The sequence below is a fragment of the Tachysurus vachellii genome, chromosome 8 (assembly GCF_030014155.1).
Source record: "Tachysurus vachellii isolate PV-2020 chromosome 8, HZAU_Pvac_v1, whole genome shotgun sequence".
Taxonomy (NCBI): domain Eukaryota; kingdom Metazoa; phylum Chordata; class Actinopteri; order Siluriformes; family Bagridae; genus Tachysurus; species Tachysurus vachellii.
Window position 1 is genome coordinate 8,596,458 of NC_083467.1, and position 27,823 is coordinate 8,624,280.

Below are 27,823 nucleotides of genomic sequence, written 5' to 3' on the forward strand. Positions count from 1 at the left end.
TCATCAACCTTTTTGACCAATTTTGGTCAAATCATCATTGTGGGTATCTCACGGGCTGGTGTGAATATTTCATATATTGCTGATTTCCTGGGACTTCCATGTGCAACAGTCTCAAAGTATTGTAAAAAATCCCAAAAGCATCCAGTAAGCAGCAGATCTGTAGGTGGACATGCGTTGCTGATGGCCAGACTGGGTTGAGCTGATAGAAAGGCTATGGTAACCCAAACAACCTCTTTACAGCTGTGGTGAGGAACAGAAAACCATCTCAGAAACACAACATATCAGACCTAAAAGTGGATAGGCTGCAGTAGCAGAAGACCATATGTTCCACTTCTGTCAGGCAAAAAAGTATGAAGCTACAGTGTATACAAAGTTGATGATAGACATGCCTGTTCTGATGAATTTCTACTGCAGCATGGAATATTTGAAGCTAATTGCAGTGAGGTTATGATGCAAACAATATTTTCTCTGCACACTTTGGACCCTTTTATTACAGACAGGAAGGTATGCATCAAGACTGGCACCTAGGCTGTGGAATTAATTTCCCCTAGATGTCTGAGCTTCTAAGTGACTGGCAATCTTGCAAACAATGTCTAATGAGTAAAGACTAGTATGCTTAAAAGGTCTTTGTGCTTTGTCTTCATATTGTGGCCTAGTGAACCATCACTGATGTATTCCTTGATAGAGACTTCAAAGCACTTCCTGTAAGTTTCTCTGGATAAGATGTAATGTAATGTAATTGATCATAATCAGAATGTCACAGCCTATATGAGTAATGCTATTAGCATCAGCACCACTTTATGGCAACAATTTTCTTAACAAAGCACAAATCATCTCAACTGATTCCCTGAATGTGTCAATGATGTGTCAATGTACATCAATGACCTCCCCAGTTACCAGATCAGAGGCAGTGTGATACAATCATGTAAACATAGCATAAAGAACGTTTTCTACCGACATGTGGAATTCACACTACAAAGAATAGAGGCTATTCTAAAAGTAAAAAATATACCCATCATGTTCCTAATAAACTTGCTAGTAAGTGTTATACTCTAGTTATATGTTTGCACTGTAAAGGTTTTAAGATGAACTCAACTGAATGAAGGAATGACCAATATTTAAAGCGCATACACTAAACCACCAACAAAATGGTATAAATGCTGTAAGTGGAAATTTAAGACTTCACAATTGACACTGCTGTGTTGTCAGTAAAAGAGGAAGAACCTGGATTTCATTAGTGTGCAAGTGACTATTTTAAAAAGAGGTGGACAATCTTTACACTTCCTGTTTTTTGGTCGCAAAAAAAAATTCGAAACACCGTAAGTGAAATACAGAGAAATGAGAGTTGTTGTGACTTCAACACTTTACACAAAGCAGGTTGGGCCTCAGTGCTGGTTGGAGTGTGAAGGTCAACCACTAAGCAGAGCTGCAAGTGTAAACAGTTATGAACCAACATAAAAACATTCAGCATTGACACGGATTAAACAGTTAGCAAAACTCCAACTTGTAATACTAACTGCAAGGATATTTCCTTTTTCCTTTATTAACATTTACATCCAGCATTTCCTCACATCACTGGAGCTTTAAAGAAGATTCACTCTGTATTCACCCTCAGACTAGGTCTCCTAAACTTTGATTGGCTATCAACCTTTTAACCAATTGAAATGCAGGAGGCGGGGCTTCTTAGAGAACGGGTGGAAAAAAAAAAAATAAAAAAAGAGATCCGTCTGTTTAGCTGTGCAAGAGGAGCAGAGGGGGAGGAGAGAGAAATCGTTGACTTCCTGTTTTCTGAAGGCATCCGAATATATATAACATACAGGAAGATGTGCAGCGGATACACGCCCGAATTAAATTCTCCCTGAGCCCTGCTGCAAATGCGGATAGTTTCCAGGATTTCCAGCAGCGTCTGCATCCCAGCATCCCCTCACCCCCACCCTCACTGGATCCCAGGACCGCTCTCCGCTCTCCGGCTGGATCTAGTGGCTCACCGACCGGCCAGGGACGCCATCGAGCACCGGGCCCCGACCTTACGATCGGCATCATAGAGGCATCGTTCTGCGTCGGGGGTTTTGTGTCTGCAACAAGCAGATTTGTGAAGGGGTTTTAACATCTGTGTTCACATCTGCAGCAGTTCGGATGAGTCGCTTCAGGTGACCGCGATATGGCAGTGCTGAAACTCGTAGATCAGGTTTGTCTCTAAAACACTTGCACAGAGATGAAGGAATGACAGTGTATCTAATGTGCACGATGGGAAAGAAACGATTCGGATATTTCCTTCTTGTTGTAAATGCAGCTTCAGTTGTCTGGTCTATTCATGAGAAAAGTATGTGTATATAACGTGTTTTAATCATAGACACTGCTTCTACATTTATATCATGTTCCATATCATATATCCATAACTATTTATATATATTATATACACTCTCAGATATCTACTTTTCCTTTTACCATTGATGCATCATGTTTTGTACTTTCAATATAAATATTATGGACCTTTATTATGTACCTGTAATTTATTATAATGTATCTTTATTCTTCTTAAAAGAGGAAAAGATAAATCTATTAGATACATCGTTTGACCTTTTAAGGAACACCTTTTACTCTTAACCCACCTTTAATTACAAACTGTATTGTACATTTTTCTTTAAGAGGGATGCCTTTATTTCTGTCCACATATTAGTCTCATTAGATTAGTGCTGACGTAGTGACTTTTTTTGATTTTGTTTGGGTTCGGTCTAATCGTATTTCACTATTAGTATGAGATTGCATCAAACTCTTTGGCTGTTGATGCACCAAATACTTTTTTTAAGCTGAGCAAGCATGGATTACCCAACAGGCCCAGTGTGCTGTGTTAAGCTGTCTCTCTGTCTTGCTGATAGTACTGTGAAGAGTGTATGGTTATACAGCATGACTCACTTTCCAAATCTATAACCACACCACTTAGACATTATGAAGTTCTTGCCCGGCTACCAGGCTAGATTCAAAGACATAAGTTGAAAAGTCTTTAAAGACAAGCTAAGATGCTGTGGGTGGCTCGAGGTTGTTTTTTAAATGATAAATTATCTCACAAGATAGCAATCTTTGTCAGTTTGGTGCTGGTGTTTTCACAAGTACAAAAACCTTTTCCAAAAAAAAATTTACATCAGCATGCAAATTAAGATTTGTCTATTTAAATTTGTATAAATTTGCATTTTCAATAAAGCCAACAATCTAAGCTTTGGATGATGTTATAAATAATGTGTTTACTTCACTGTAAAGACTTAAACATTTGCTTGTGGAATCATTTCTTTATTGTTTAAGCAGGATACACCAAAGTCTGTTATAAACTGTTCTTGCTTGGTTTTATTATAAAATCTGACCTAAATCCAACTATAAAAACATTTGAGGAAATTCCTGTCTTATAATTACATTGGACTAGGAATGAACATGTTTCTTGGACTGTTTTTTTTTTTTTTTTTATATATATTTTTTTTAAATACAGTGTAATTTTATGTGTTTCTAAGTGTGGATCATAGTTTAAGATGTTTATAAAGGACAGTGACACATAACCTGACATCCATCAAAGTGGCAAAGGCTAAAACTTTAATTAAAGTTGATAACATTCTTATAAATTCTTAGCAGGGCCTTCCTTTGCTCTCTTTCTTTGCCTCAGTTCTTCATTGCATGGTGTTGGAAATATTCCTGGTTTATGCTGACATAATTGCATTGAGCAAATACTACTTTTGAGGTGTGCATTCATACTGTGAATCTCCAGGTGAACCTCATCCCAAACATGTTCTACTGGATTCTGATCCAGTGACTGGGAAGGTCACTGATGAATACTGAACTCGGCATGGTCATGAAACAAGTTAAAGATAACTTTTCTAGTATTGTGTGACACGATCCTATCCTGCTGAAAGTAGCCATTAGATGATGGTAAATTGTAGGAGTGCCCAAAGTCTGACCAAAAACCTTCCTCACACCATGTCACCACATCCACCATCCAATATGGGTGACACAAGAAATCTAGGGTCCATGAATTTAGGCTGTTGGCACCAAATTCTGTCCAGTTGTGTGTCTCAGCAAAAATCTAGATTCCTCAGGAGAGTCTGTGCGCACTGCTGCTTCAGCTTTCTGTTCTTGGCTGGTAGAAGTAGAACCTGACATGGTCTTCTGCTGTAGCTCATCCACCTCAGTGTTCAACATGTTGTGCATCGTGAGATGCTTTTCTGCTCACCCCAATTATACAGAGTGAATTTTTGAGTTGCTGTAGCCTTTGTGTCAACTTGACACAGTCTGGCCTTTCTCCATTGAACTGGTTGATCGATAAATAATGGATATGAACCCAGTCTATATGTCACCAGCTATCAAACTACAGTCAAAATGACTGAGATCACATATTTGTGAACACATTCTCATGATTGTTGTGATCATTACCCAAAGCTGCTGGCTCGTTTCAGCATGATTTTACCACACAATTGGCTCATAATTGCATGAATTTGTAGATGTACAGATTTTCCTAATAAAGTGTTTGGTGACTGTAGTTAAAACATTAATGCACCTGACTCTGATTGTCACTGGATAAATAACTATTTCACACACATTGCACCTTTAAAAGATTTGTTTAAAACAGTTGCAACAGTGATGAGTAAACATGATACGCTTGTGAGTGTGTTAATGGCCTGTGGTTGGTTGATGTCATTCCGATTGCTTTATCCTGCTAAGACCTTGGTCTTAGCCATGCTTAGTGATGAAATGTACCTGGAGTTCTGGCTCGTGAGACTACTTTACTGATGAAAGTTCTAAGATTATTAATAATAATGTAGAAATGTAGTTTTGTGGAATTGTTGAGTTAGTACAATTTTAGAAAATACGGTTAAAGCTATTATCTAACATAAAATAGAGTGCTGGAAGAACAATATTATAATAACACAGAAGTCACGTTTAAATAGTCGTTCGTTTTTTTTTGTCTATATATTCTCTGTGTAGTGAGAATATATAGTAAAAAGGAAGGATCTGGCAGATCTGATCTGATAGATCCTAGCTTGAAGACTTTATTTCACCTCTTTGCAACATTTCTATTCATAAGTTCGATTTCTGTAGAAGTTCAGAGTTATATTCATGAATGCAGATTCTGACTCAAACAGGCTCTATCCATGTGAAGTCTTTGGAAGTAAACATTGTACGATATCATACCTCTGATGACCAACAAGCTTGTGTTATAACCTCTTTCTAACAGATCACCTGTACTTCAGATCTCACCTGGTTGCTGTAAACATACTGAAGCATGGCTGCTGTAATCATAATGATGGTCCTGTGCTTTTTACAGCACTCTTCCTCACTATATAGTCATACTGATCATTTGTTCAAGATGCTAAATACTGTTTTACGTCGTAGTGTTCAACTGTAGAAGATTAATGATTTATATATAATCATAAAAGCTTTCCTATTAAATCCGGTTCCCAAAAGGTTTCTCCACAATCACCTCTGGTTTACTCCTGAGGGATCTAAATCTATATCAGGAATAGTCCTGCTGTGTCCAGGGGCAGGTAATATTGATGATATAGAAAATATAGGGAGATTCTCTGCGAAGGTATTAACATAAATGCTGTGAAAAAGATCTAGTGGGTCAGACTGCTGCTTATGGTTTCTCTGCAGTCTCGCTCTTATGATTATTAAGTGCTATTTGAAGGATGTGGAATATGTAAGGTGCTCGATAATTGGTGTAAAATTCAACGTTTTTGGTTTTTAGACTTGCCTGATCTAGTCTAACTAGTCTAACTAATCAATTACATTTGACATTTGGATTGCAGCTGTATTTTGAAATTTTATTCAGAGAAATTGAACTTTTTGAGTAGTTTTTTGTCTCAGCAGTTGATCATGACTATTAAGCCTGACAGTCGGACTGAAATTTAAACAAATATTCCAACTGACTGTGAAAAGAGAAAAGGGACAGGAAGTTATTGCATCTTTTTGCTCGCCCCTTTTTCTTCTAAGACTCTGTGGGTTTGATTTCTTGCTGAGAGTGAGAGAGCGAGAGTGCGCGCATGCATGTAGAGGCGAGTGTTTGAGCTTCTGTTATGTGTCAGCACAAAACGGGTTAGAATCTCATTTGGGTGAACTTTTTTTTTTTTTTTTTTTTTTTTTTTTTAAATTTTAGAAATGTTCCCTAAAGGCAAATAAAGTGATCTTTGTTGCTATTATGTACAGATTACATTTATACTAAAGACATTCCTCCAGTGTAGGCATGCAGAGAAACCCTCAGCCATGTTCTGCTTTTGCTCCAAGGAGGACAGATACAAACAGTAAAGGAAAAAACACAGTCATACTGTATAAGGCATCTCGGTTTCAGTTTGCTGAAGCATCAGCAGTTCTTCATATTTAGTCTCTCTCTCTCTCTCTCTCACTCTCTCTCTCTCTCTCTCTCTCTCTCTCTCTCCCCCTTCCTCTACTCTAGCTGTGCTTTGATTATTGGCTCAAAGGCATAATACAGTTAAAGGATCTGCAGTGCTCGAGTTGTCAAAAGCAAAGAAGCTCCGCCTTATTCCCTCCCCATTTGGTAACGTGACCTCATTGGATCTTGAGTAGAAGGATGGGGGGTGTAGTTTATGTCAACAAAGGCTTCAGTGTTTGGAGCAATGGCTTTGCCCAGAAGGAGTGCTGGGAGGGATATGGGGTATGTCCTTATTGTTAGGGGCCATGTTCAGACCCCTTCTCCTGTTCTCCAGAGTCTCATCACACAACAGCAGTGTCACGCTTCAGCACACACAGCTGGCCACTTCAGTGAAGACTGGAGGACAATGTGTTCATGAGAAGTAAAGTAGTCCCAACTGAAACACCATCTATCACAAGCAGTAAAGAAGTGCTATGTATTGCTGCAGTGATAAAGACGAAGGTCGAATGTTCACGTCAATGAACTAAGCATATCCTATGTCAGTACAGATCTGTGTAGATATCTTAGATGCTATAAGAGATGGAGAATTAGGATCAGAGTGGTTACTCGCCCAGTGTGCACGGAGTTTGTCAGTCCCTTCAGAGGTTCATAGAGTTTTATGTGATTGTTGTGGCTGAATATGCTTGAATTTGCTGTGGCTTTATTCAAAATTACAGATTGTTAAATTAAATTAAAATGGTGAAATTGTAAGCACTGGATTCTTGTTTTTAAACCTCTTCCAGTTAACACACATACATGTGTAATTACTTTCTAGTTTTCTGTAGCGGTGCTCATTTTCAACACACCTGAATCGCTGGGCTTTGGCTGGTGTACACACAATAATATCAATTAAAAGCCTCTAATGAAAGAGCAGTAAAACCCTCAATTAGCTGAATATTTAGTGTGATCAAACTTTGTAAAACAATAGTCATTAAGTCTTCCACATTCGTTAAGAAATAGTTTGGCATGTCATGGCCAAACCTTGAATGCAGACCTGTTCAATCAATCACTGGGATATGTACTTACAGACTGCTCTGTTCTTTAATATTACATTCTTTAACAGCATATAGAAAAGGAATGTTTACCTAAAATGTGGGCCAACAGCTTTAAACACCTTGCTTACACAGGTCCTGAAAAGCTACTAAAATGACTAAGACGTGATATTATTTACCCATTAAAAGTATTTTTGGCTGTAAATTCAAAGTCAATTCAAAGTGCTTTGTATTCTATCGCATCCTGTATAACACTAGTGGCCTGAACTCAACAGACTTGATGTTGTATTTATTTTAAAGTTGTGTTATCGGTTCATCGTGTTTTGGAAAATCCTTCCAATATGTCTGGTGTCTCTCAATGGAGCACATTTTAGAAAGATCACAGTAAGATCACCGCTGCTGTGTATATATAGAGTATAAGAACAGCTCTATTATTTTCCTACACCATGTATCATCCTACACCATTTTCAATTGTATTTACTCATATATTGAATTAGCATTCAACTCTGGTCTTGACCGGTTACTATAGAAAATGTTGTTGTGTGTCACTTAGCAGCAAAATATGTGTTTTATTGCGAAAGAACCTTGTCACAGTGACATGGTGTTGCATTAGTAAACAGAGCTAAACAAAGTAATAAAGTCTTCTGTCTAAAGTAAGTTTGAAAGAGTGTGTGTGTGAGAATGGCAACTAAAAAACTGAGAGACCTTGAGCGTGTACAGTACATCCCATCGAGGGAACACATCACTTAACCTGGCTGTGTGTGAAAGAAAGAGTGGGAGCAAAAACGACTGAGTGATGTCAGTGATTTTGAGAGAATGAGGGAGGGAGACTGCCTCATTTGTGACTTTTTTCCCTGTCCAGTACTAGGCCACATCACCGCATTTTCCAAAGCAGTTGTTGGCTGTGTGCCTGTTGGTATTAGTGTGCGTGTGCTCTCTCCTTGTAGCGGAACTGAAAATGCTTTCTGAGCTTCCCCTCAATCTTTTCTGAGAAGGTGAGAGCACACAACAGGAAGTGTTGCTTTCTTTCTGGGGGTGGTGCCAGCTAGGAGATACAGACAGGAAGTGAATATACAAGCAGATCTATTACAGAGTAGCTGCAAGTGTCCTGTTCAAATTTCCCCTTTTTCTTAAGGAAGCGCTCTTGTATGATGTACGTGATAACACCGTCGTGCCTTGCTATCAGCTGTGAGATTTAGGAGAAGTCACGTCTGTGTGCTTTTAGGCTTTTGTGTTGAGCTGTCAGGTGATTAGGACACTGGTGTGCTGTCATGTGGTCCTGAGTCTGTGTTTAGCCTTTCAGTAAAGATATTGTTTTTTATAATACAGAAGACATGGAGATGCAGCATTACAGGCTGATGATTATCACCCTCATGTGGGTTTCTTTCTACAGAATCGCCTGTTGTTTATGTCAGCAGTCAAAAGCAGACTTTTCTGCTTTTATAGGGGCATCTAAACCTACACAAATTCTTTACTATGCACGTATGCGATGATAAAAATAAAGGCTGTGAAAATGAATAAAATGATTGCTTAATGCTATAAAAGCACGTGATCATTCTTAATGACGTTTCTTTTTTTCTTTTTTCTTTTTTTTTGCCTGCAGCCGGCTCTCGTCCAAGCCATCTTCAATGGAGACCCTGAGGAGATCCGCATGCTCATCTACAAATCAGAGGACATCAACGCAGTGGTATACAACATTTTCCTGCAGCTTCATGACCCACATTCAGTTTCTTTGTCTCTCAGCTGTACAGACAATAAGCTGAGCTGAAAATTATTCAGGCTGGAGCACCTGAGACAGGACACTGTCTCTTTCCGCACAATATTTAGTCTGCTTTCCTTCATTATGACTCCATTTAGATCACTTCATTCTTATTTCCTGCTCTGTTCAAAGACTCGACTCTGAACAAATGTATCTACTAACTCTGCTACATGCTGATACAGCCCTTATAATGATAACGCTCTAGATCACTGAAACTGATGCCTTTTTTTTGTTGTTGTTTTTTTGGTAACGGAAGCCCAGTGATTTTTTTTTTTTTTTTTTACTTAACAGAGGATCACATCAGCATGGTAACACTAAGAGATATTACTTTTCCCATATATTGTCCCATTTTTTTAACAAAGCACTTCATACCTTCTGTACAGATTTCTTTGTATCCGGATATTTGGACTCTTAGTTAAAAGCATCCGAATATGCGGATATGTTTTTAAACCTGTGTCAGCAGAACACTGTGATATCTGCCATCTTCTTTATTCATGGGCTTGCAGCCTCTTGCGCACTACTGACTAGTGCCACTGTGATTGACAGGAGAGCGACAGCGTATACATCCCTCCCACCCACACACAATGGCCATTATCTTTTCCTAGACTCCTGGGCATGTATGGATGAAGCATCATTAGAAAGTGAACTAATTCTTTTTCTGGCTATAGAGCTTTTGTTCTGTTGTTTTTAAGTAACTGAATCTCTTTAATTTAAACAGATTAAGCATAGTTTTATCATTATGCTGTAATTATGATATATAGTTATAATAACACAAATAAATGTACAGTATATGATGATAACTATGACATAATAACTGGATAATTATTTATTACTTTGATAATGGTGGTTGATTTCTAACAAGATGTTTAAAGATCATGGATTCTTCAGCTTTGAGGATTGGAAAACGCTGATATTTACAATTATTTAAGTTGTACCTGGTTTGTCGTGACACACACCAGTAAATATAGAAGTGACAAATTAAAGCAGTGAATAGAAAATACTTCCTATTGCATGCAAAAATGGCCAGCTGATATTGTCTTCATCTCTGTTTAGTTGCAAATAAATGACCAAAACAGAACCAACAACAAGAGTCAAATTTAAATCCTGTTTTGTTTTGGTCTTTGGAGCTGGGATCACATGACAGTCAGGAAAATTTCAAGTATCTCTAGTTTCCCTTTTCTGCATTAATGTGGGGAAAGATTGTCATTGGTTAAAAATACTGATAAATGTTGGTTTTAAGGTGATCTATACAGTTTAGGATGATATCTAGGATGATATTAATGTTTTTTTTTCTCTGATTCTCTCTCTTTTAGGACACAGACAAGCGTACTCCTCTCCATGCAGCAGCGTTCCTCGGCGATGCAGAGATTATTGAGCTCCTCATCCTCTCTGGTAGAGTCGTCTTCTCTCTTCTTTTCTACTTGATTGCTTGATTTTTCTAAAAACACGGAGTCTTTTTTAAAATGGTCATCTTCATACTCGAACTTTTTTTCACACCGGCGTTTGTACTGCATGTGAATTAGACTCAGTGCTGAAGTCAAGTCAAATCAAGAAGCTTTTATTGACATTTTAACCATATATAGCTGACACAGTACATCAGCATTTCGACAGGACCATGGTGCTATATAAAACAACATAGAGCTATGGACTTAAAGTAAGTTGTCCTAGCAACATAAAGTGTATCGTGTGCAACATGGTGCAAACAGTGCGAGACAAAAGACAATAAAGGACAGATACACAAAATAACGCTGACCAGTATGGATTCTGTAAAAATAAAGGATTGTAAACAAAGAGCATTCTAGCAAACGTATATACACTTATATATGTACAGTAATAGCAGCAGTCGGATGAGGTTTTGAAATGTGGTGTGACAACTGCAATTGAGTAAATGTACAAATCAGCATGTGCGTGTAAGCAGTTTAATATGGGTGGTGTAGATATGAATGTATATAGGATGAGTGTTTGGGTGTGTATTGAAAGGTAAAAGGTGTTGAAATGACTGTGTGTTCATTGTCGTCCTCTCTCAATCTCTTCTCCAGGAGCTCGAGTCAATGCCAAAGACAACATGTGGCTCACTCCTCTTCACAGGGCCGTGGCGTCACGGAGCGAGGTGGGTGTAGATGTGTTGTTAGCCAACAAAATATGTTCTGAAAAGTAGAGTATGTTAAAGTGCAGGTGTCGAGGCACAACGAGCGCACACACAGTGTAAGCTCTGCAGCGTGGTGTAAAGCAGCGGCACAGTGAGAGCTTACTGTATCTTGTTAGCTCACTAAAAACTACACTGGAAGTAACCGACTGAATCTGGCAAAACAGGAACTGTCATAAGATCAGTCAGATAGCAGGATGCATTCTGCACTATATCAACATGATCAGGCAAAAACCAACAAAATACCAACATCAAATCTCTTTCTTTTTGTCCTTTGGTGTTGCTTTTAATAAACTGGGGCAGATTTGCAAGTGTGTAGGTTACAAATCGAGTATCATAATCATCATCTCTAAAATGTATCATGACAAGTACGGTGATAATATTGTGTGTCAAATGAATCCTAGACAAAAAAAAAGAAGCGGCTTGTAAATGGATATTTTTTTAAGATTGGTTAGAGCAACTTCCTTCCTGTTTCTGTTTCATAACCTGCCACACGACTAGTAATATGAATCCCCCAAGACAAGCTCAAACATTTGTGTGCCTTTACATGACAAAATGAACTTGCATACTAATATCTTTGAGTACATGTCAGTGATGTGTAGATTTTCTACCATATCCTTGTGTAAATTTGGGGTTGACTTGAATGAGAAGTCACTGCACACTTCCTTCTTCACAAGCACTTCCTTTGTGTCTAGGAGGCAGTGCGTGTGCTGATCCGTCACTCGGCCGACGTGAACGCACGTGACAAAAACTGGCAGACGCCGCTTCACGTGGCAGCCGCCAATAAGGCTTTGCGTTGTGCTGAGCTCTTAATCCCACTGTTGAGCAGTGTAAATGTATCAGACCGTGGTGGCCGAACTGCTCTGCACCATGCGGCCCTCAACGGACACACCCAGGTATAACAGACACCCTGCTTGTACCTCCATGTATATTAGTGTAGCTTCATGACTCTACGTACTGTAGCATGACTATTTGTATTAACATAACATTAAAATTTAGGAATAACTCAATCCAACAAATAGACAAATGAATACCAGCAGTAGATTTTGTCCATTTTGTTCGTACCAAGCACCTCATTAACACACCATTGAGGGTTGAGATGCACAGAACTACCTTCAAATCATTTCAAGTGTTTCAATAGTATCCTCCCACTGACTCCCTTTCATGCTCACTTCCTAAACTGGCTCAGAGCATTGGTTTTGGTGGAGCTGTCATCCTGAATGGTATTTAAAAGGATGTTATATAAAGTGAGACACACACCAAATGACGCACGACTGACTCACAGCCTGTAACCCACTGTGACTGGCACAGTCGTTTCTTTTTTTCCTTGCCATCTTTCCATCTTTGAATTTCTTTGTTTCTTCTGTTCCTTGACTTCTTAGATGGTCAATCTGCTACTGGCGAAGGGGGCCAATATTAATGCCTTCGACAAGAAAGACAGCCGTGCACTTCACTGGGCGGCGTATATGGGTGAGACGGGAAGAACAGGCCATTCGGACATTTTATACACTGTAGTTTTAAAATCCAGCAGCTGTGGTTATGAACCAATTTTCCAGTTATGATGCAGTTAAATCCAAACTGGTGGCATGGAAGAATAAATTATTTCAGAAGAAACATATCGTAACTAAAGTGTTTGTGCTGTTCTGCCCTCTGCAGGTCACTTAGAGGTGGTGTGTCTGCTGGTGGAGCAGGGAGCAGAAGTCAGCTGTAAGGACAAGAGAGGATACACACCTCTTCACGCTGCCGCCTCCAATGGACAGATCGCTGTGGTTAAACACCTGCTCAGCCTGTCTGTGGAGGTAATTTCACACATTTGCATTCACTTACTCATAAGGCAGAACACATTTTCACTTCTCAGACATAAAGCAATGCACATATTTTTAAATCATTTGAGCAAAAATGAAATCTCACTTTACCATGAGATGCGGTCGATGTTTCATTTTGGTGGTCAGAAATAAAAAAAAAAATGTCTGTTTTACGGATTAGAATAGAATTCCAGAATGGTAGAAATGTGGGTGTAACCTGCAACGAGGCAACAATGCATGAGGATGAGTCAAAAGCTTAAAAGCGCAGCGTCAATTAAAGTAACAGTAAGTTAAATATGTAGTTCCAAAATTAAGACTCCTCTATTGTTCTCAATGGAAACAAGGATGTTTGTGAGCACATTTGCTTTTAGGCTCTGTGTAACGCTTAGTACTTCTTCTGCCACTGAAGAGTCTTTAAGACTGAAATAAACTGTCTTTCTCTGTCCTGAAGACTCCTCAGTTTCAGAAAACGTAATAAATGTTACACAGAATTTAAAATTGACTGATTTAGAGTGCTAGTTGTGCCACTCACTGATAAACATTATTCATCAATGGGTAACGCAGCTAGCATTCCAAATCAATTGTATTGGTGCTAAAATGACACAATCTGAAGAGAGATGTTGTGTATGTATATAAAATTCATTATCATATGAGATGCAGGAGCAGCAGTGTGTGCTCTTTGTTAAGGATCACGCGCACTCTGTTGTCTTCACTGCCATTGGAATCTGCTTCACCAAGTCGCTGCATATTTGCATAAAGATAAACTTTGTCACGTCGCCAGACACACCCACACCTAGTCACTAACGGCTGCTGTTGTTTATGTCACCAAGTCGCCAGCTCTCAGTGAAAAGAAACTCTCTCTGCTTCCTTTGTTGCTAGGAGTCTTTGTTGATGTGAACGTAGCAGTGGTGTTGAATTAAATGGGGATGTGGTAGCCTAGTGTTAAGGTGTTGACTGTTTATCAAAAGGTTGTGAGTTCAAGTCCCATGTCTAACAAGATGCCACTGCTGGGCCCCTGAGCAAGGCCCTTAACCGTGAATTGCTCAGATGTATAAAATAAGATAAAAATGTAAGTCAGTCTGGATAAGTGTGTCTGCCAAATGACAGAAATGAAATGTATTATATGTAATGTTTGTTACATATAAAAGTCCCTGTGAATGAGCTGATACTACAGAAACTATAACGTATTAGAACGAGCACGTTACACTATAATTCGTTCACGCTAATACGTTGATGTTTCTATAGTATAGTCATTTCCAGAGATCTGTAATTAGAGAAATCAGCAGTGCTGTGGGAAGGAATTCATACCAAATCATCCCCAACAAATAGGACTACAGATACAAATAATTGCACAATTAATTTTTCCTTTTTTTTTTTATCTCTAACAGATAGATGAAGCCAATGCGTTTGGGAACACGGCTCTACATGTAGCATGCTTTAATGGTCAGGATGCTGTGGTGAGTGAGCTAATTGACCATGGTGCTAATGTGAGTCAGCCTAACAATAAAGGCTTCACCCCTCTCCACTTTGCCGCTGCTTCCACACATGGTGCACTCTGCCTTGAGTTCCTGGTCAACAATGGAGCTGATGTCAACGTGCAGGTGATCTCACACATTGCATTGTCTCTCGTATCTCGGTTTCTTTTCATGCTTCTTTACGAGACGTCATTTGCCGTTATTCTCTCTTAGAGCCGAGATGGGAAGAGTCCTCTGCATATGACGGCAGTGCATGGTCGCTTCACTCGCTCCCAGACTCTCATTCAAAATGGTAAGAGCTTTAATAATTACCAGTGGGCTGAAATGTCAGTGTCAAGCTATTAGTGTGCACAAGTTTAAGCCTGTAAGATGTGTTGGTGTGTTTGTAATGGCAGGTGGAGAGATAGACTGTGTGGATAAGGATGGCAACACTCCATTACACATTGCTGCTCGTTATGGTCATGAACTCCTCATCAACACCTTAATCACCAGTGGCGCCGACTGCACCAGGTGTGTGTGTTTTCATAACCAAAGATTTGTACATTGTTCTTATCGGATAACACTTATGAAGTCTCTTTTCTCTTTGTTATGTAGAAGGGGAATTCATGGGATGTTTCCTCTGCATCTGGCAGCTCTAAATGCTCATGCTGACTGCTGCCGAAAACTTCTCTCTTCAGGTACCTCTGCCTTTGGAGATCTGACACAACATAAAAATGTCAAAATTCTGCTTGTGCATTTTTATTTGCACATAATTAAATACACAGGACTTTAAATATGCGATCCACAATGTTTAAAAATGTGGCCCAGAAATGAACTCGGCTTCAAGCTGATTAGCTGCTTTTCCTAGAAGGCAACTCATAAATAGTTTATGTTATATCAACCGGGTGTAGGATCACTTGGGCAAATATTTTTGCATTTTTTCTCTGAAGAAGTAGAGGGTGCTCAGCATTCTTTAAGTTCAGTGCCATATTAAAGGCCTCAAACTTCCATTGTTTTAATGTTCTTTGTGCCTTGCAGCACACTGTCAATACGTAATGGGCATAAATGAAACCAAGAGCTTTCATTGATCTTCATTCCTTCGCAAACGCATTCTCGTCCGTGGTAGCTTTTATGCAGAGCCCAGGGGCCACTTCAGGCTTGTGACTCCCACCACAGGCAAATGTGTGGTTTTGATCTTTCATACGATGTGCTTGTGCAGTAACAGTGCAGTAGTGTCACAGTGTGATCATTTCCTGTTTGTGTTATGAGCTGAGTGTATTCATGAACTGTACGTGTTTGTAAGTACAGCATTGAGCTGCTCATTTTCATAGATTTAGGGATAAGATGCCTGAAGAGAGACTTAGAGACTTTATTTGCAGATATTTTGCTGAAGCGGGTATCTTTATCCGCTGTTTTCCTGTCTCCTCCAGTCATCCATGCATACATTTTTTTGTCCAAAGTCTGTCTTCCCTTGCACTAGGTCTGTGTTCATCCTGCACTAACACTCTTTCTTTCTTTCTTTCTTCCTTTCTCTCACACTTTCTTTTTATCTCCTTCTATCCCTGTGTTTCTCTTCCTGAAAAACTCTCCTGGGTCTTCCACTGTGGCTGTCTGCGTGTTATGTTGGGGTCTGTGCCCCTCCTCTTCATGCCTCCATCCTCGCTCAGGACGGAGATATAGCATAATCTGCACTCTCAGTAATGACTCGGTCCTGTGTGCAGGCTTCCAGATCGACACCCCAGACAGCCTGGGCAGGACTTGTCTCCACGCAGCTGCTGCTGGAGGGTGAGTGTCTTTGAGTCTGAAGGAACATGGCAGTGACCTTCTGCTTTCTGAAAGTCAATGTTCAGACTGATCTTGTGACAGTCAAGTGTTCTTAGTCATGTATAAGCAGTGATCATTCCTACCATAAAGATGAGCTTTTATACTTTTGCAGTTGTTTACTGCATCAGTGAAAAGAACTCAGCAAATTCCCAAAATGTCTAAATCATTGCATAAGCTGTTGGATGGCTGCATCAATGCTAATCAGTGCAGTTTACAAAGTACACTACAGCATAGTCAGCAAATAACTCTTAATGGAGGAATAGATGGATTTGAATAGAAACATGCATATAATCATTCCAAGCCTGATCTAGTCCAAATGATCAAATGAATAATAAATGTGATTTGCATAACAATTCACTATTGTGATAACCACAATGACTGAAATGAATCAGATGACTTAGACGTTACTGCAAATTTGTTTGCAATTCTGTTGTCTTTGTTTCTGCAATATTTGCACAATTAACAGTTTTTAAAATCTAGACTTTTCCTCATCATTTACAGTCTTCTAATTCTACCCTGAATCTCTCATTCCTGTCCTCTTTCAGCAACGTGGAGTGCGTGAAGCTGTTGCTCAGTAGTGGAGCAGACCACAACCGCACAGACAAACATGGCAGGTCAGCACTGTTATGCTATATTTATTACATTAACGTTTATGACATTTGGCAGATCTTTTTATCCAGAGCAACATACAATAGTGCTTTGAATTCTCTACAGATAAATACATTAACTCTGGTTCACTAGGTTAAAGACTTAAGATACCATACACTGAAAACTCTGTTTAGGGTTTTTTTTTGTTGTGTTTTAATATACACTTACAACAAACCGGGAAAAAGTGCTAGTTTAAGTGTTATAGGAAGAAGTAGGTCTTCACTCGTCGTTTGAAGATAGTCAGTTACTCAACTGTTCGGACATCTAGGGGAAGTTCATTCCACCACCTTGGTGCCAGAACAGAAAAGAGTCGTGTTGTATACTTACCTCTTACACTGAGAGATGGTGGGACCAGTCAAGGAGTGCTGGTAGATCTGAGGGAGTGAGGTGCAGTGTGATGAGTGATAAGAGCTTTGAGGTAAGAGGGAGCTGGTCCATTTTTGGCTTTGTAGGCAAGCATCAGTGTTCTGAATCTGATACATTCAGCTTCCAGAAGCCAGTGGATGGAGCGCAGCAGTGTGGTGGTATGTGAGAACTTAGGCAGCTTGAAAACAAGTTGTGCAGCTGCATTTTGGATAATTTGCAGAGGACAAACCACGTTCGTAGGTAGACCTGCCAGCAGTGTGTTGCAGTAGTCCAGTCTTGAGATGACAAGAGACTGAACAAGTACCTTTGGAGCCTGTGTGGACAGAAATGGCTGAATCCTTCTGATGTTGTAAAAAAGAAACTGACATGAGAGTGTCACATTAGCAACATGTGAGGAAAAAGACAGCTGATTATCCATGGTTACCCCAAGGTTGCAAGCTGTGACCAAAGGGGAGATCAGATCGTTGTGCAGGGATATTGAGATCCTGACCTGGGGATGAATCATTTTGGATGATCAGCAATTCAGTTTGAGGTTTCAGCAAGTTTCAGCTGATGAGCTGTCATCTTTGATGATGTGTCTGAAAGACATGCTGAGATCCGAATAGAAGCTGTGGTATCTGAGGAAGGGAAAGAGAATATAAGTTGAAATATTTATTAATTATATTATATTTATTCATTTATTAGGAGTGAAAATCTGTAGATGCACATTTACATATCTGTATAAAGAAACAGATTGTGATTGAATAGATCTGTCCGTACAGAGCAGAATTATGGCCCAGTCATCCGCTTTAACAGCATTTTCACAACATATTCCAGCATACTGTTTGTTTTGTCTCAATTACAACATGTGTTTTTTTGTTATGTCTGCTTTATCACAGGACTCCCCTCCACTATGCATCTGCGAGTCGTCATTTTCAGTGCTTAGAGACTCTGGTGTCCTGCGGTACCTGTATTAATGTCACTGACCAGTGGGGTCGCTCTGCACTGCACTACGCTGCTGCCTCTGACTTGGACAGGAGGTACACATCTACACTCTGCTCTGTTTTTCTTTGCTATACTGGTTTTTCTGAACTAAAAAGACGCTAGTTTGCAAGTTACTACTTTGCCTAGCAAAGATGTTGCCTGAAATAGTTTGCACAACTCAAGCGTTTGCATAGAAGCCCAAGTTTCCTTCATCAAAATCACAGCAGAACATCCAAGCATTTAAGAGATGAGTGTGATGAACACAAAGGAATAGAAATGGAGTAGTCAATAGCAGAGGATATGTGGTACAACTATATCTTCAATCATTGTCATCACCAACTGGAGCTTTGATGAGGATTGGTACAGTATTTCCACCCTGTTCAAGTCACCATGGCAACCCTAGTATATTTTTAAGTTCCCAGTAGACCGTGCAGAGAGTCTTCTGTTACGTCAGAGCGAGGCTGCATGTCTATTTCACACTCAAGAATGGATCAAATTCAACAATCAGGCCTGTTGCTAATTAGTCCTAATGATTAGGTTTGACAGGCTGGTGGTATACATGTGGTATAGAGTCATGTTTTTCTCACACTACAGAATTGTTAAAAGTTTGGGGCTCGAAGGTCCTGCTCAGAAGAACAGTCACTTGAAGAGTAAAGTGTGAAAATGTGTGTGTGTTTCTCAAGGCGACGTGTAGCTCTGGAGCCAGAGAGTCCTGGAGTGCAAGCAGAGAAAGAAAAGGAGGCAGCTTTGTAAGTGGACTCTAAATTGTGAACATGAATTTTAGAGTTTGCCTATCATTACCATCTGTGTAGCGGAGCTGATGTGGCCGTGTGTGTGTGTGTATGTATATGTGTACATATATATGTGTACATATATATGTGTGTGTATATATATATATATATATATATATATATATATATATATATATATATATATATATATATATATATATATATAATATAATATAATATAATGTGGGTGTGGGTGTGTGTCTGTGCCTCAAGGTGCCTTGAGTTCTTGTTGAAGAGTGGTGCCACTGCCTCACTGAAGGACAAGCAGGGATACAGCGCTGTCCACTATGCTGCTGCCTATGGCCATCGACGCTGCCTGGAGCTGGTGAGACACACACATACATGCACACACACACTCAGATGGGTCATACTGCAATTTAATATACTTGACTCTTCTTGTGGTCTTGTCTCACCTTGTCTCACCTTGTTGATTTGGATTATGTGTTGAATGTCACGAGTAATTTTCCGCACTCCCAGCTAGTCTTTTTTTTTGTTTTTATTGAACACTAATTCTCTCAATGGTCTTGATGTTGTTGTAGCTTCTGGAATGCGAGGAGCGAAATCAGAAAGAAGACAAGAACTGCAGCGCCCGGAGTCCACTACATCTAGCCGTGAGTCATGCTAGCGCTCTGTATAGTTGACACAGCACAAGCTTCACCTTACTGTTTTTGAATTTAGGGATAAATCAGAATTTATCTGAAGAACAGTCTTTTAAATTGACAACTAAACATCAACTTGATAACTATTACTGGTACAGATCAGCAGTTTTCCTTTAACATGGACAACCATTCTACACTGATCTACTAGAAAATAGCTCAATAGGTTGATGAAGGTTGAGGAAGCAGCGATGGAGGATTTTGTGGGTGCGGCCCTTGTGTTTCCATGACACCATCTCATGCCCCTTAAGTTATTTACATGACTACCATTAGGTAAATATGTAAAAAGCATGGCTGGTTCTAAAAGATATCACTTCTAGTCTGGATCTTGGAATCATTTGCATGTTGCAGGTTGGGAAAAGGAAAGTGGAAAATGTGTCAGGTTTCAACACCATGTTCAAGTTTGACAATTTATATGTGTGTAGAATAGATTTCATTCAAATGTAACACTAGGGGCAGTAGTGGTTTAAACGGTTATGGCTCTGGGTTGTTGATCAGAGGATTGGGGTTCAAGCCCCAATGCTGCCAATTTTGGGCCCCTGAATGAGGCCCTTATCCCTCCAGCTCCCGGGGTGCTGTATCATGGCTGACCCTGTGCTCTGACCCCTCCAAAATTAGGATGTGTGTAGAAAGAAGTGTACTGTACTATAATATATATGTGACAAAATAAAAGCTTCTATCTACGATTGCTTTGACAGAGTTGATTACAATGTGTATGCCTGTACTCAGTTTGTGTGTGTGTGTGTGTTTGTGTGTGTGTATTGTAGGCGTACCATGGCCATGCGCAGGCTCTGGAGGTGCTGCTGCAGGGCCAATGCGATGTGGATCAGGGAGATGAAGTGGGCCGCACTGCTCTCGCCTTCGCTGCCCTACGGGGTCACACTGACTGTGCATTGACGCTGCTGAACCACGGAGCATCGCCACGCTGCAAAGACACAGTCCGCAGACGCATGCCCATCCACCTCGCAGGTACTGCATCATGCTGTGTGTGTGTGAATGGGGTAAAAGTAGATTACAAATAATGATGTGTTAATAATATAAAGAGTTCCATTACCTAATGGATCTGACTCTGTGTCTTTCAGTGATGAATGGCCATACACCATGTGTGCGCCTCCTGCTGGAAGACTCGGACAGCAGCGATCTGTTGGATGCAGCTGATTCTCAGGGACAGTGAGTGACTCATTATTCAGTCTACACACTTCTAGGTGGCTAGAGAGAAAGCATGGAATTAAATGTATGGCAAGAAAGAGATTAAGAATTGTTTTTATTTGTTTGTTAAACATAAATCCATATCGTGACGGAATAATGGTGTAACGTAGAGCTGAGTCCTGTGTATAGAGAAGAAATTCAGCTACAGTGGACATTATAAGCGTTTAAGATTCCTTCTCTAATATCAGTAGGAAGGATAGCTTTAGGCTGAAATTGTAAGAGGAGATGACAGCAGATTACTGATGGAGAATGACATGCTAATACAGCTGGCATATCATCAGTAGTCTCTTTTGAAGCTACTATATTTTAGGATTCATAGTTTGGCACATTTTTTTCTTTGGCACAATTTTATTTGTATATTGCTTTGAACAATGGACATTGGCTCCAAGCAGCTTTACAGAAATATAAAAAATTTAGAATAGAAATTACAAAGTTTAAAATGAAATTTTGATTTACACCCAATGAGCAAGCGTAAGGAAACGTTGGCAAGGAAATACTCTCTGAGACGATACGAGGAAGAAACTTTCAGATGAACCAGAATGAAAAGAGAAACGTTTAATTACAAACACATTTTGGTGTTGAAAATACATCAGGTGCAGATTTAAAAAGTGTAATACGTGACTACCTGGGTTTGTGTCATATTTGGTTAATTATGATTTGGTGTGCCTGTACTCAGTGTGTGTGTGTGTCTTTGTGTGTCAGGACTCCTCTGATGCTGGCAGTGCTGGGGGGTCATGTGGACGCTGTGTCTCTGCTGTTAGAGCGTGAAGCCAATGTAGACGCAGCAGATAAACAGGGACAGACTGCACTTCATTTAGGAGTGAGTGCAATGACAGTAAACTACCACAGGGGCAATACAACACACACACAAACCACAGGGGCAATACAACCACACACACACACACACACACATTCACTGCCAATTTAACTTAATATTGTTAAATTGTTGCTCTCTCTCTCTCTCTCTCTCTCTGTCTCTCTCTCTCAGCTGCTGTGTGGTCAGGAAGAGTGTGTGCAGTGTCTATTGGAGCAGGAGGCGTCAGTGTTGGTGGGTGACCGTAGGGGGCGCTCAGCGCTCCACATAGCTGCAGCGCGGGGTCATGCGTCCTGCCTCAGTGAACTGCTGACTTTGACCTGTGCAGAATCTTCCATTCCTCCTCTGAGAGATTGCCATGGATTCACACCCCTACACTGGGCCTGCTACAACGGTCAGTTCTCTAACTCTCCCACAGGCATTGAGTGTCTGCATGTCACAGTAGCGTTAGTGGGATCAACACTTCCTGTCTGTGTAGTCTTGAACAAAAAAATGCAAATGTTTACACATTCAGGGAAGTTAAATCTTGTGTGTGTTTGTGTATTTTGCAGGTCATGAGAACTGTGTGGAGGTGCTGCTGGAGCAGAAAGGTTGTCGATGCTTTGATGGGAACCCCTTCACCCCTCTGCACTGTGCTGTGTATGTCTGTAGTCCTCTCTTTTATTCCTGTTGTATGCAACTGCAGTGCAAATATTATATCTTAGCAAGCAGAAATCTCTTCGCTGCAAATTCATCTAAAATCTTTCATCATGTGTGCCGATGGATGTGCATTATAATTCTGTGTTTTTTTCTGTGTAGAATAAATGACCAGGAGTCATGTGCAACTCTTCTTCTGGATGCATTGGGCTCAGAGATAGTAACTTGCAAGGACTCTAAGGACAGGTGTGTGTGTGTATTTGTATGTGTGTGTTTATGTATGTGTATGTGTGTATGAGTATGTCTGTGTGTCTGTGTATATGTATGTAGGTATGTATGTATATGTGTGTGTGTGTGTGTGTGTGTGTGTGTGTGTGTGTGTGTGTGTGTGTGTGTGTGTGTGTGTGTGTGTGTGTGTGTGTGTGAGAACAAGAAATCTCTACTTGTCTGAGAGGTGTGTGTGTATGTGTGTGTATGTGTGAGTGTGTGTATGTGTGAGAGTGTGTGCGTATGTATGTGTATTTGTACGTGTGTGTTTATATATATATGTGTGTATGTGTGTGTGTGTGTGAACAGGAAATATCTACTTGTCTGAGAGGTGTGTCTGTGTCTGTCTGTGTGTGTGTGTGTGTGTGTGTGTCTGTGTGTGTGTGTGTGTCTGTCTGTGTGTGTGTGTCTGTCTTTGTGTCTGTCTGTGTGTGTGTGTGTATGTGTGTGTGTGTATGTGTGTGTGTTTGAACAGGAAATATCTACTTGTCTGAGATGTGTGTCTGTGTGTGTGTGTCTGCTGTGTGTGTCTGCTGTGTGTGTCTGCTGTGTGTATGTGTGTGTCTTATGTGCCATAAATCTAATCTCCTGTTATTAGGACTCCTCTACATGCAGCTGCTTTTGCTGGCCACGTGGACTGTGTTCAGTTGCTCCTTGCCCATGATGCTCCTGTGGATGTCGTGGACCAATCTGGGCACAGTGCGCTCATGATGGCAGCAGAGAGGGGGGCAATCGGTGCCGTAGGTACGAAACACTTTCCTCTTCTAACATCTCTTAAACTTAACCTGTTCATCCGTGCTGACTTTTTAAATTGTGTGCGTTTGTACAGAGGCTCTTCTCACCAATGCGAACGCAGACATCACTTTGAGAGACCAAAAAGGCAACACTGCGCTGCACCTCGCTTGTAGCAGTGTGAGTGTTCACTTTCTTTTCAGAGGATATTGTAAAGATTGCATTGATGTTTAGACAACTGTGTCAAAATAAAGTAGAACCAATGAGCCATGAGTTAGTTCTTTAGTTTTGTCCTGAAGTTAGATAACAAGCTCATGAGAATCATCTAGTCTTGAAGTAACCACTTTCTAAATGATCACATGCTTAACTCAAACACTGTTTGTCTCAGTATGAGCATTTATACAGACACAAGTGAAAGAATTAACTTGCAAATCATCAGGTTTGGTATCACAGTGATACCAACTGTGTCCTGAGGAACAAAGTATCTGGTTTCAAGATGATTGAGTTACTGTTTGCAGCTATACAATGCCCTTTTGTCTATTTTTTACACCGTGTTTGGATGGAAACCGTTTTTCACAACGGTGTGTCTGTAATAAAGTATTTTCACATTTCCTTGATGAAACTTTGGCGCATATTTATAGGTTAACGTGGGATGGCTTAGTTTCTAACCACTCTGTTTCCTATGAGTATGTTTTTTTGTCATACATAGTGATACGTTCTCATTGCCAGTTTCCTCTTTGTTCCACTTTTGACCTTTTCAAACAAATGTTCTTTAACTCTGTTTTTTTTCTTTTTTTTTTTCTCCAGATGCCAAATAAATTGGCATGTTTTAATTATTTCCATGTTCACCATTGAATGTCTTTGTCATGTCATGTCACACTGCACAGTTGTGGTTAATGACTCATAGAAATTGGACACTCAGGGCTTTAAGACATTTTAGTTTTTCATGATTATTTTCTAGCCTACTAGGAGCAATATATTCATAGAAAACCTAGTAAAGTTCAAAGTAAATGGTGATATCAAACCCATATCTGCTCTCAGAGACGCTACGATGCTTTGTTCGTAGGCCTCTAAAATTTTAAAGGCACTTTCTTCAATCACTAAAATTCTGTCAGTTTATCCCAACACAGATAAAAACTTCGTAGACTGAAAGCCAACAGAGTTCTGACTAATTTTATATCAGACTTGTGATTATAAAATAATTAATTTGTTTATACTCGTCTGAGTAGTTGGATTTCCATTCCACTGTTGCAATGGAACACCAATTGTGTGCAGTTTGCTCCTAGGTCAGTTACAGTAAGTGCACGGAAGCTTATTGTCCTGTTTCCTATCCTTTATTGTTCCCCTTTGTTTACAGGGAAAAGAAGAATGTGCTTTGTTCATTTTGGAGAAACTTCCAGATGCTACCCTTGTCAACGCCACTAATGTTGCTCTCCAGACGTGAGTGTTTTGTGAAACACTTGGAAAGGACAGTCTGATTTGAGAGCACATTCTCATGGTTGTGTAACTGTTTTCTGTCTGTCTCTCAGTCCGCTCCACCTTGCAGCTCGCAGTGGGCTGAAGCAGACAGTACAGGAGCTGTTGTCTCGCGGAGCCAGCGTGCAGCTCTTGGATGAGAACGGTGCGTCTCTATCAGCCTGACTTCACAGAGCATGCTTCATTGTGCTGCTTGTTCTTAATGAATTCTGCAGCTGGTTGTCATTCTGCAGTGTGTGTCTTTTAGTGTGACTGCCATCTATTTGTGCTTTTGAAGCTTTTTTTTTTTTTTTTTTTAAAAAAAAAAAGCCCAGTCCCAAAGCTATGCTCTTTTGCAAATCTTTGACTGTCTCCATCTCTGCCCTGCTCTCTCTGCCCGCCTGGTTGTGTATTAATGAAATGCCGCTCTCTCCCACCCACTTTCCTGCCACTGTATTACGTCCCATCGCCTCCCTGTCCCTCTCTGTCCTCCTTTCTGGCTATCCGTCCGTCCGTCTCCCTGTTTCTCTCCCTTCTTCAGGTCTCACTCCTGCTCTGGCTTGTGCTCCTAGCAAGGAGGTTGCTGAGTGCCTGGCTCTCATTCTGGCTACCATGATGCCTTTTTGCTCCCCTTGCAGCTCAGACGCTCCTTCTCCAGGCACCCTGTTGAGATCTCTTCCTGCCAAAGCCGAGGGCCCTCGGACTCCACACAGCCCCAGAGAGCCTTCCGGCGCTTCCAGCGAGGGCACGGCCACCGAGAACGACTCCGACTCTGAGACCTTTTGAACTCTGGCCTTTCTGGAGACCCTTATCCACCTTCCACCTCTCCAGTTCTCACAGCACTTAAACGCTCTGACCTCCCAGAAGCTGTACGAATATTCTCTGTTTCCAAACGTTGAGGAAATAGATATTTATGAAGGCTGGTCTATGCTTCATGTAGCCACATGATTTTAAAGGCTGATGGAAAGCAGATTCATCCATGTCTAATTATTTAAGATCTAGATCTTATTGAAGAAGACTCAAAGTAGTGCACTATTGCTACTATATATACATAATATTTAAGAGCTCCTTGGCTTGAAAAGCATAGATCAGCCTTCACAAGAACACCGGTACACTTCCTGTGTAATTCTGCTTACACAGTGACTTTTTAAAGCCATTTTTGAATTCTTTTTATTTACCTGATCTATATAGAAGATTTTTTTTTTTTTTTTTTTACATTAACGGATCAATTTGCCAAATATCGACTCTGCATTGCCGCACTTAGGGTACGCTGTGTGTAGTGTGGCTTAAAGCATCTTGTGCAAGCACAAACCCCAGACAAGCACAATGTCAAGTTGCATATGTTGTTATTAAACAGTTGTTCCAGGGTTATTTTAGTTTGGATCAAGGACCAAGGACATGGTTTGAAGGCAAACAGGGAACCACAAACCACTGCCACAGACTGTTTGGTATTAAGTGTGTTTAAATATTTGAAAAAATAAAAATAAAAAAATTTGGACTAGGAACATACAAGCACATTTGCAGTCTAGATTGAGAGTCATTGTGTGTAAATGAATTTAATTAGACTCAACAGATGTGATGACCAGACGGTCCTGAATAGTTTATTACAATACAGAAAGCTTATGAAGGTCTATATTTAAACGTAACGCTCAGGGAGTGTTACTCTGTCACTTTTTTAATCATTTACACTGACAGTATTAAAATCAAAAGAACTCCACAGGGCCAAGTTGACAGACTCAGCTGCCACACACTCGTGTCTAAAGAGTGTTCTTTAATAAAACGGTACGAAGATTTGTCTGCACTTGTATATCTAGAGGAAGAGGTTTGGTTAGGAGTTCAGTGAAGAACCGTGAATAACCGTCACACTCTTCTTAGGCTTCCTCTTCCTAGTTTGTGGTATCTACATGTTCATTTCTCCAAATAAAGGCATAAACCAGCTACTAGCGAACATGTGCGGCTGCAATCAGGCTTTCTGGAGGAACGTTACGTTTGTTCTTCTCCAGTTTGTTATTAATCTGAACCAGTTGCTTGAATTGGATCAGATGGTGCTAAAGTTTTGGCCTTCAAATTTTTGATGTTTCGAAATTTGACTATTGAAATTGTCCAAAAGATTAAGATTTGTGTTTCATTATTTTTTTCCCCAAAATCCTTATCAATCCATTTTTTGCCCACAATGTGCCAGTCTCTTAAGCTTGTCCAGTGCCTTGTTTTGTTCTTGAAAAATGTGAAAAGGGGATTTAATGCATTCTGGTGGTTGATTCATACTGTACTCCTGTATTTTCACTAGATTTTTGAGATTTGTGTATGTGGGTGTGTTTGTGTGTGTGCAATACATCTGACAATGTTGGCTACATTCCTAACACATTCTGTATTTTGACTTTGAGAATCAACACAAACGTCTAACAAACGCACACGACTAACCGTTTGTCTCCGTACGGCTTGGATAAGTAGCGAGCTGAACCATGCACAGGCGCGAAATCTTATCAGTATTATTCCAGACTAGAACTAAGCAAGACTAACCTTTGCCAACCATGACAATCCTATCGTGTGCCACATGTTCCTCATGCAGTATGAAATGCTGTTGGTCAGCTGAGCATTCTTTTCTATAAATTGTATCCTTATAAAATGTGTGTTGTGCATTTATTCTCCTCCAAGTGTCTTCCAACATACTGTATACATACACCAGTATGAGAGTTTAAAAAATCTGTTGTATCAGGTATAGCTAACATATTGGTGTACCTACTGGTGTACACTCCCCACACACACACATTGCTGTGACTTCATAAATATTTGTCACAAGTTTATACAAAATACCCCATAATATTTAAGTGGGAGGTTTAAAAAAAATAAAAAAATCTAAATTAAATTATTTATACATGAGAGTTGAATGCATC

The 27,823-nt window shown here is 40.1% G+C and overlaps 1 protein-coding gene across 3 annotated transcripts; it reads left to right on the forward strand.

Annotated features, from left to right (window-relative positions):
• The first annotated feature begins 1,716 nt into the window (after window positions 1–1,716).
• On the forward strand, window positions 1,717–27,555 carry ankrd44 (ankyrin repeat domain 44). Of its 3 annotated transcripts, none has more exons than XM_060876093.1 (28): window positions 1,717–2,188; window positions 9,008–9,091; window positions 10,477–10,555; window positions 11,203–11,273; window positions 12,005–12,205; window positions 12,692–12,779; window positions 12,966–13,108; window positions 14,503–14,715; window positions 14,803–14,881; window positions 14,985–15,099; window positions 15,184–15,266; window positions 16,236–16,353; window positions 16,938–17,006; window positions 18,285–18,425; window positions 19,053–19,118; window positions 19,374–19,485; window positions 19,700–19,771; window positions 20,584–20,785; window positions 20,899–20,986; window positions 21,728–21,845; window positions 22,014–22,233; window positions 22,391–22,478; window positions 22,638–22,721; window positions 23,341–23,486; window positions 23,572–23,654; window positions 24,832–24,914; window positions 25,004–25,095; window positions 25,471–27,555. In XM_060876093.1, exons 1-28 carry the CDS (start codon window positions 2,162–2,164, stop codon window positions 25,713–25,715), a joined length of 3,210 nt encoding a protein of 1,069 aa, XP_060732076.1. In that variant the 5' UTR covers window positions 1,717–2,161; the 3' UTR covers window positions 25,716–27,555. The 3 variants fall into 3 exon arrangements, with proteins under 3 accessions (XP_060732076.1, XP_060732074.1, XP_060732075.1); XM_060876091.1 differs by having other exon boundaries at window positions 1,718–2,188; window positions 25,568–27,555; XM_060876092.1 differs by having other exon boundaries at window positions 1,720–2,188; window positions 16,290–16,353; window positions 25,568–27,555.
• The last annotated feature ends 268 nt before the right edge of the window (window positions 27,556–27,823 follow it).

Bases quoted from the DNA above. Each gene is read 5' to 3' on its own strand.
- ankrd44 (XM_060876093.1), top strand. From the start codon at position 2,162: ATGGCAGTGCTGAAACTCGTAGATCAG. The intron at 16,354-16,937 runs GTGAGTGTCTTT...GTCCTCTTTCAG, and splicing joins CACGCAGCTGCTGCTGGAGG to CAACGTGGAGTGCGTGAAGC. The intron at 22,234-22,390 runs GTCAGTTCTCTA...TGTATTTTGCAG, and splicing joins ACACTGGGCCTGCTACAACG to GTCATGAGAACTGTGTGGAG.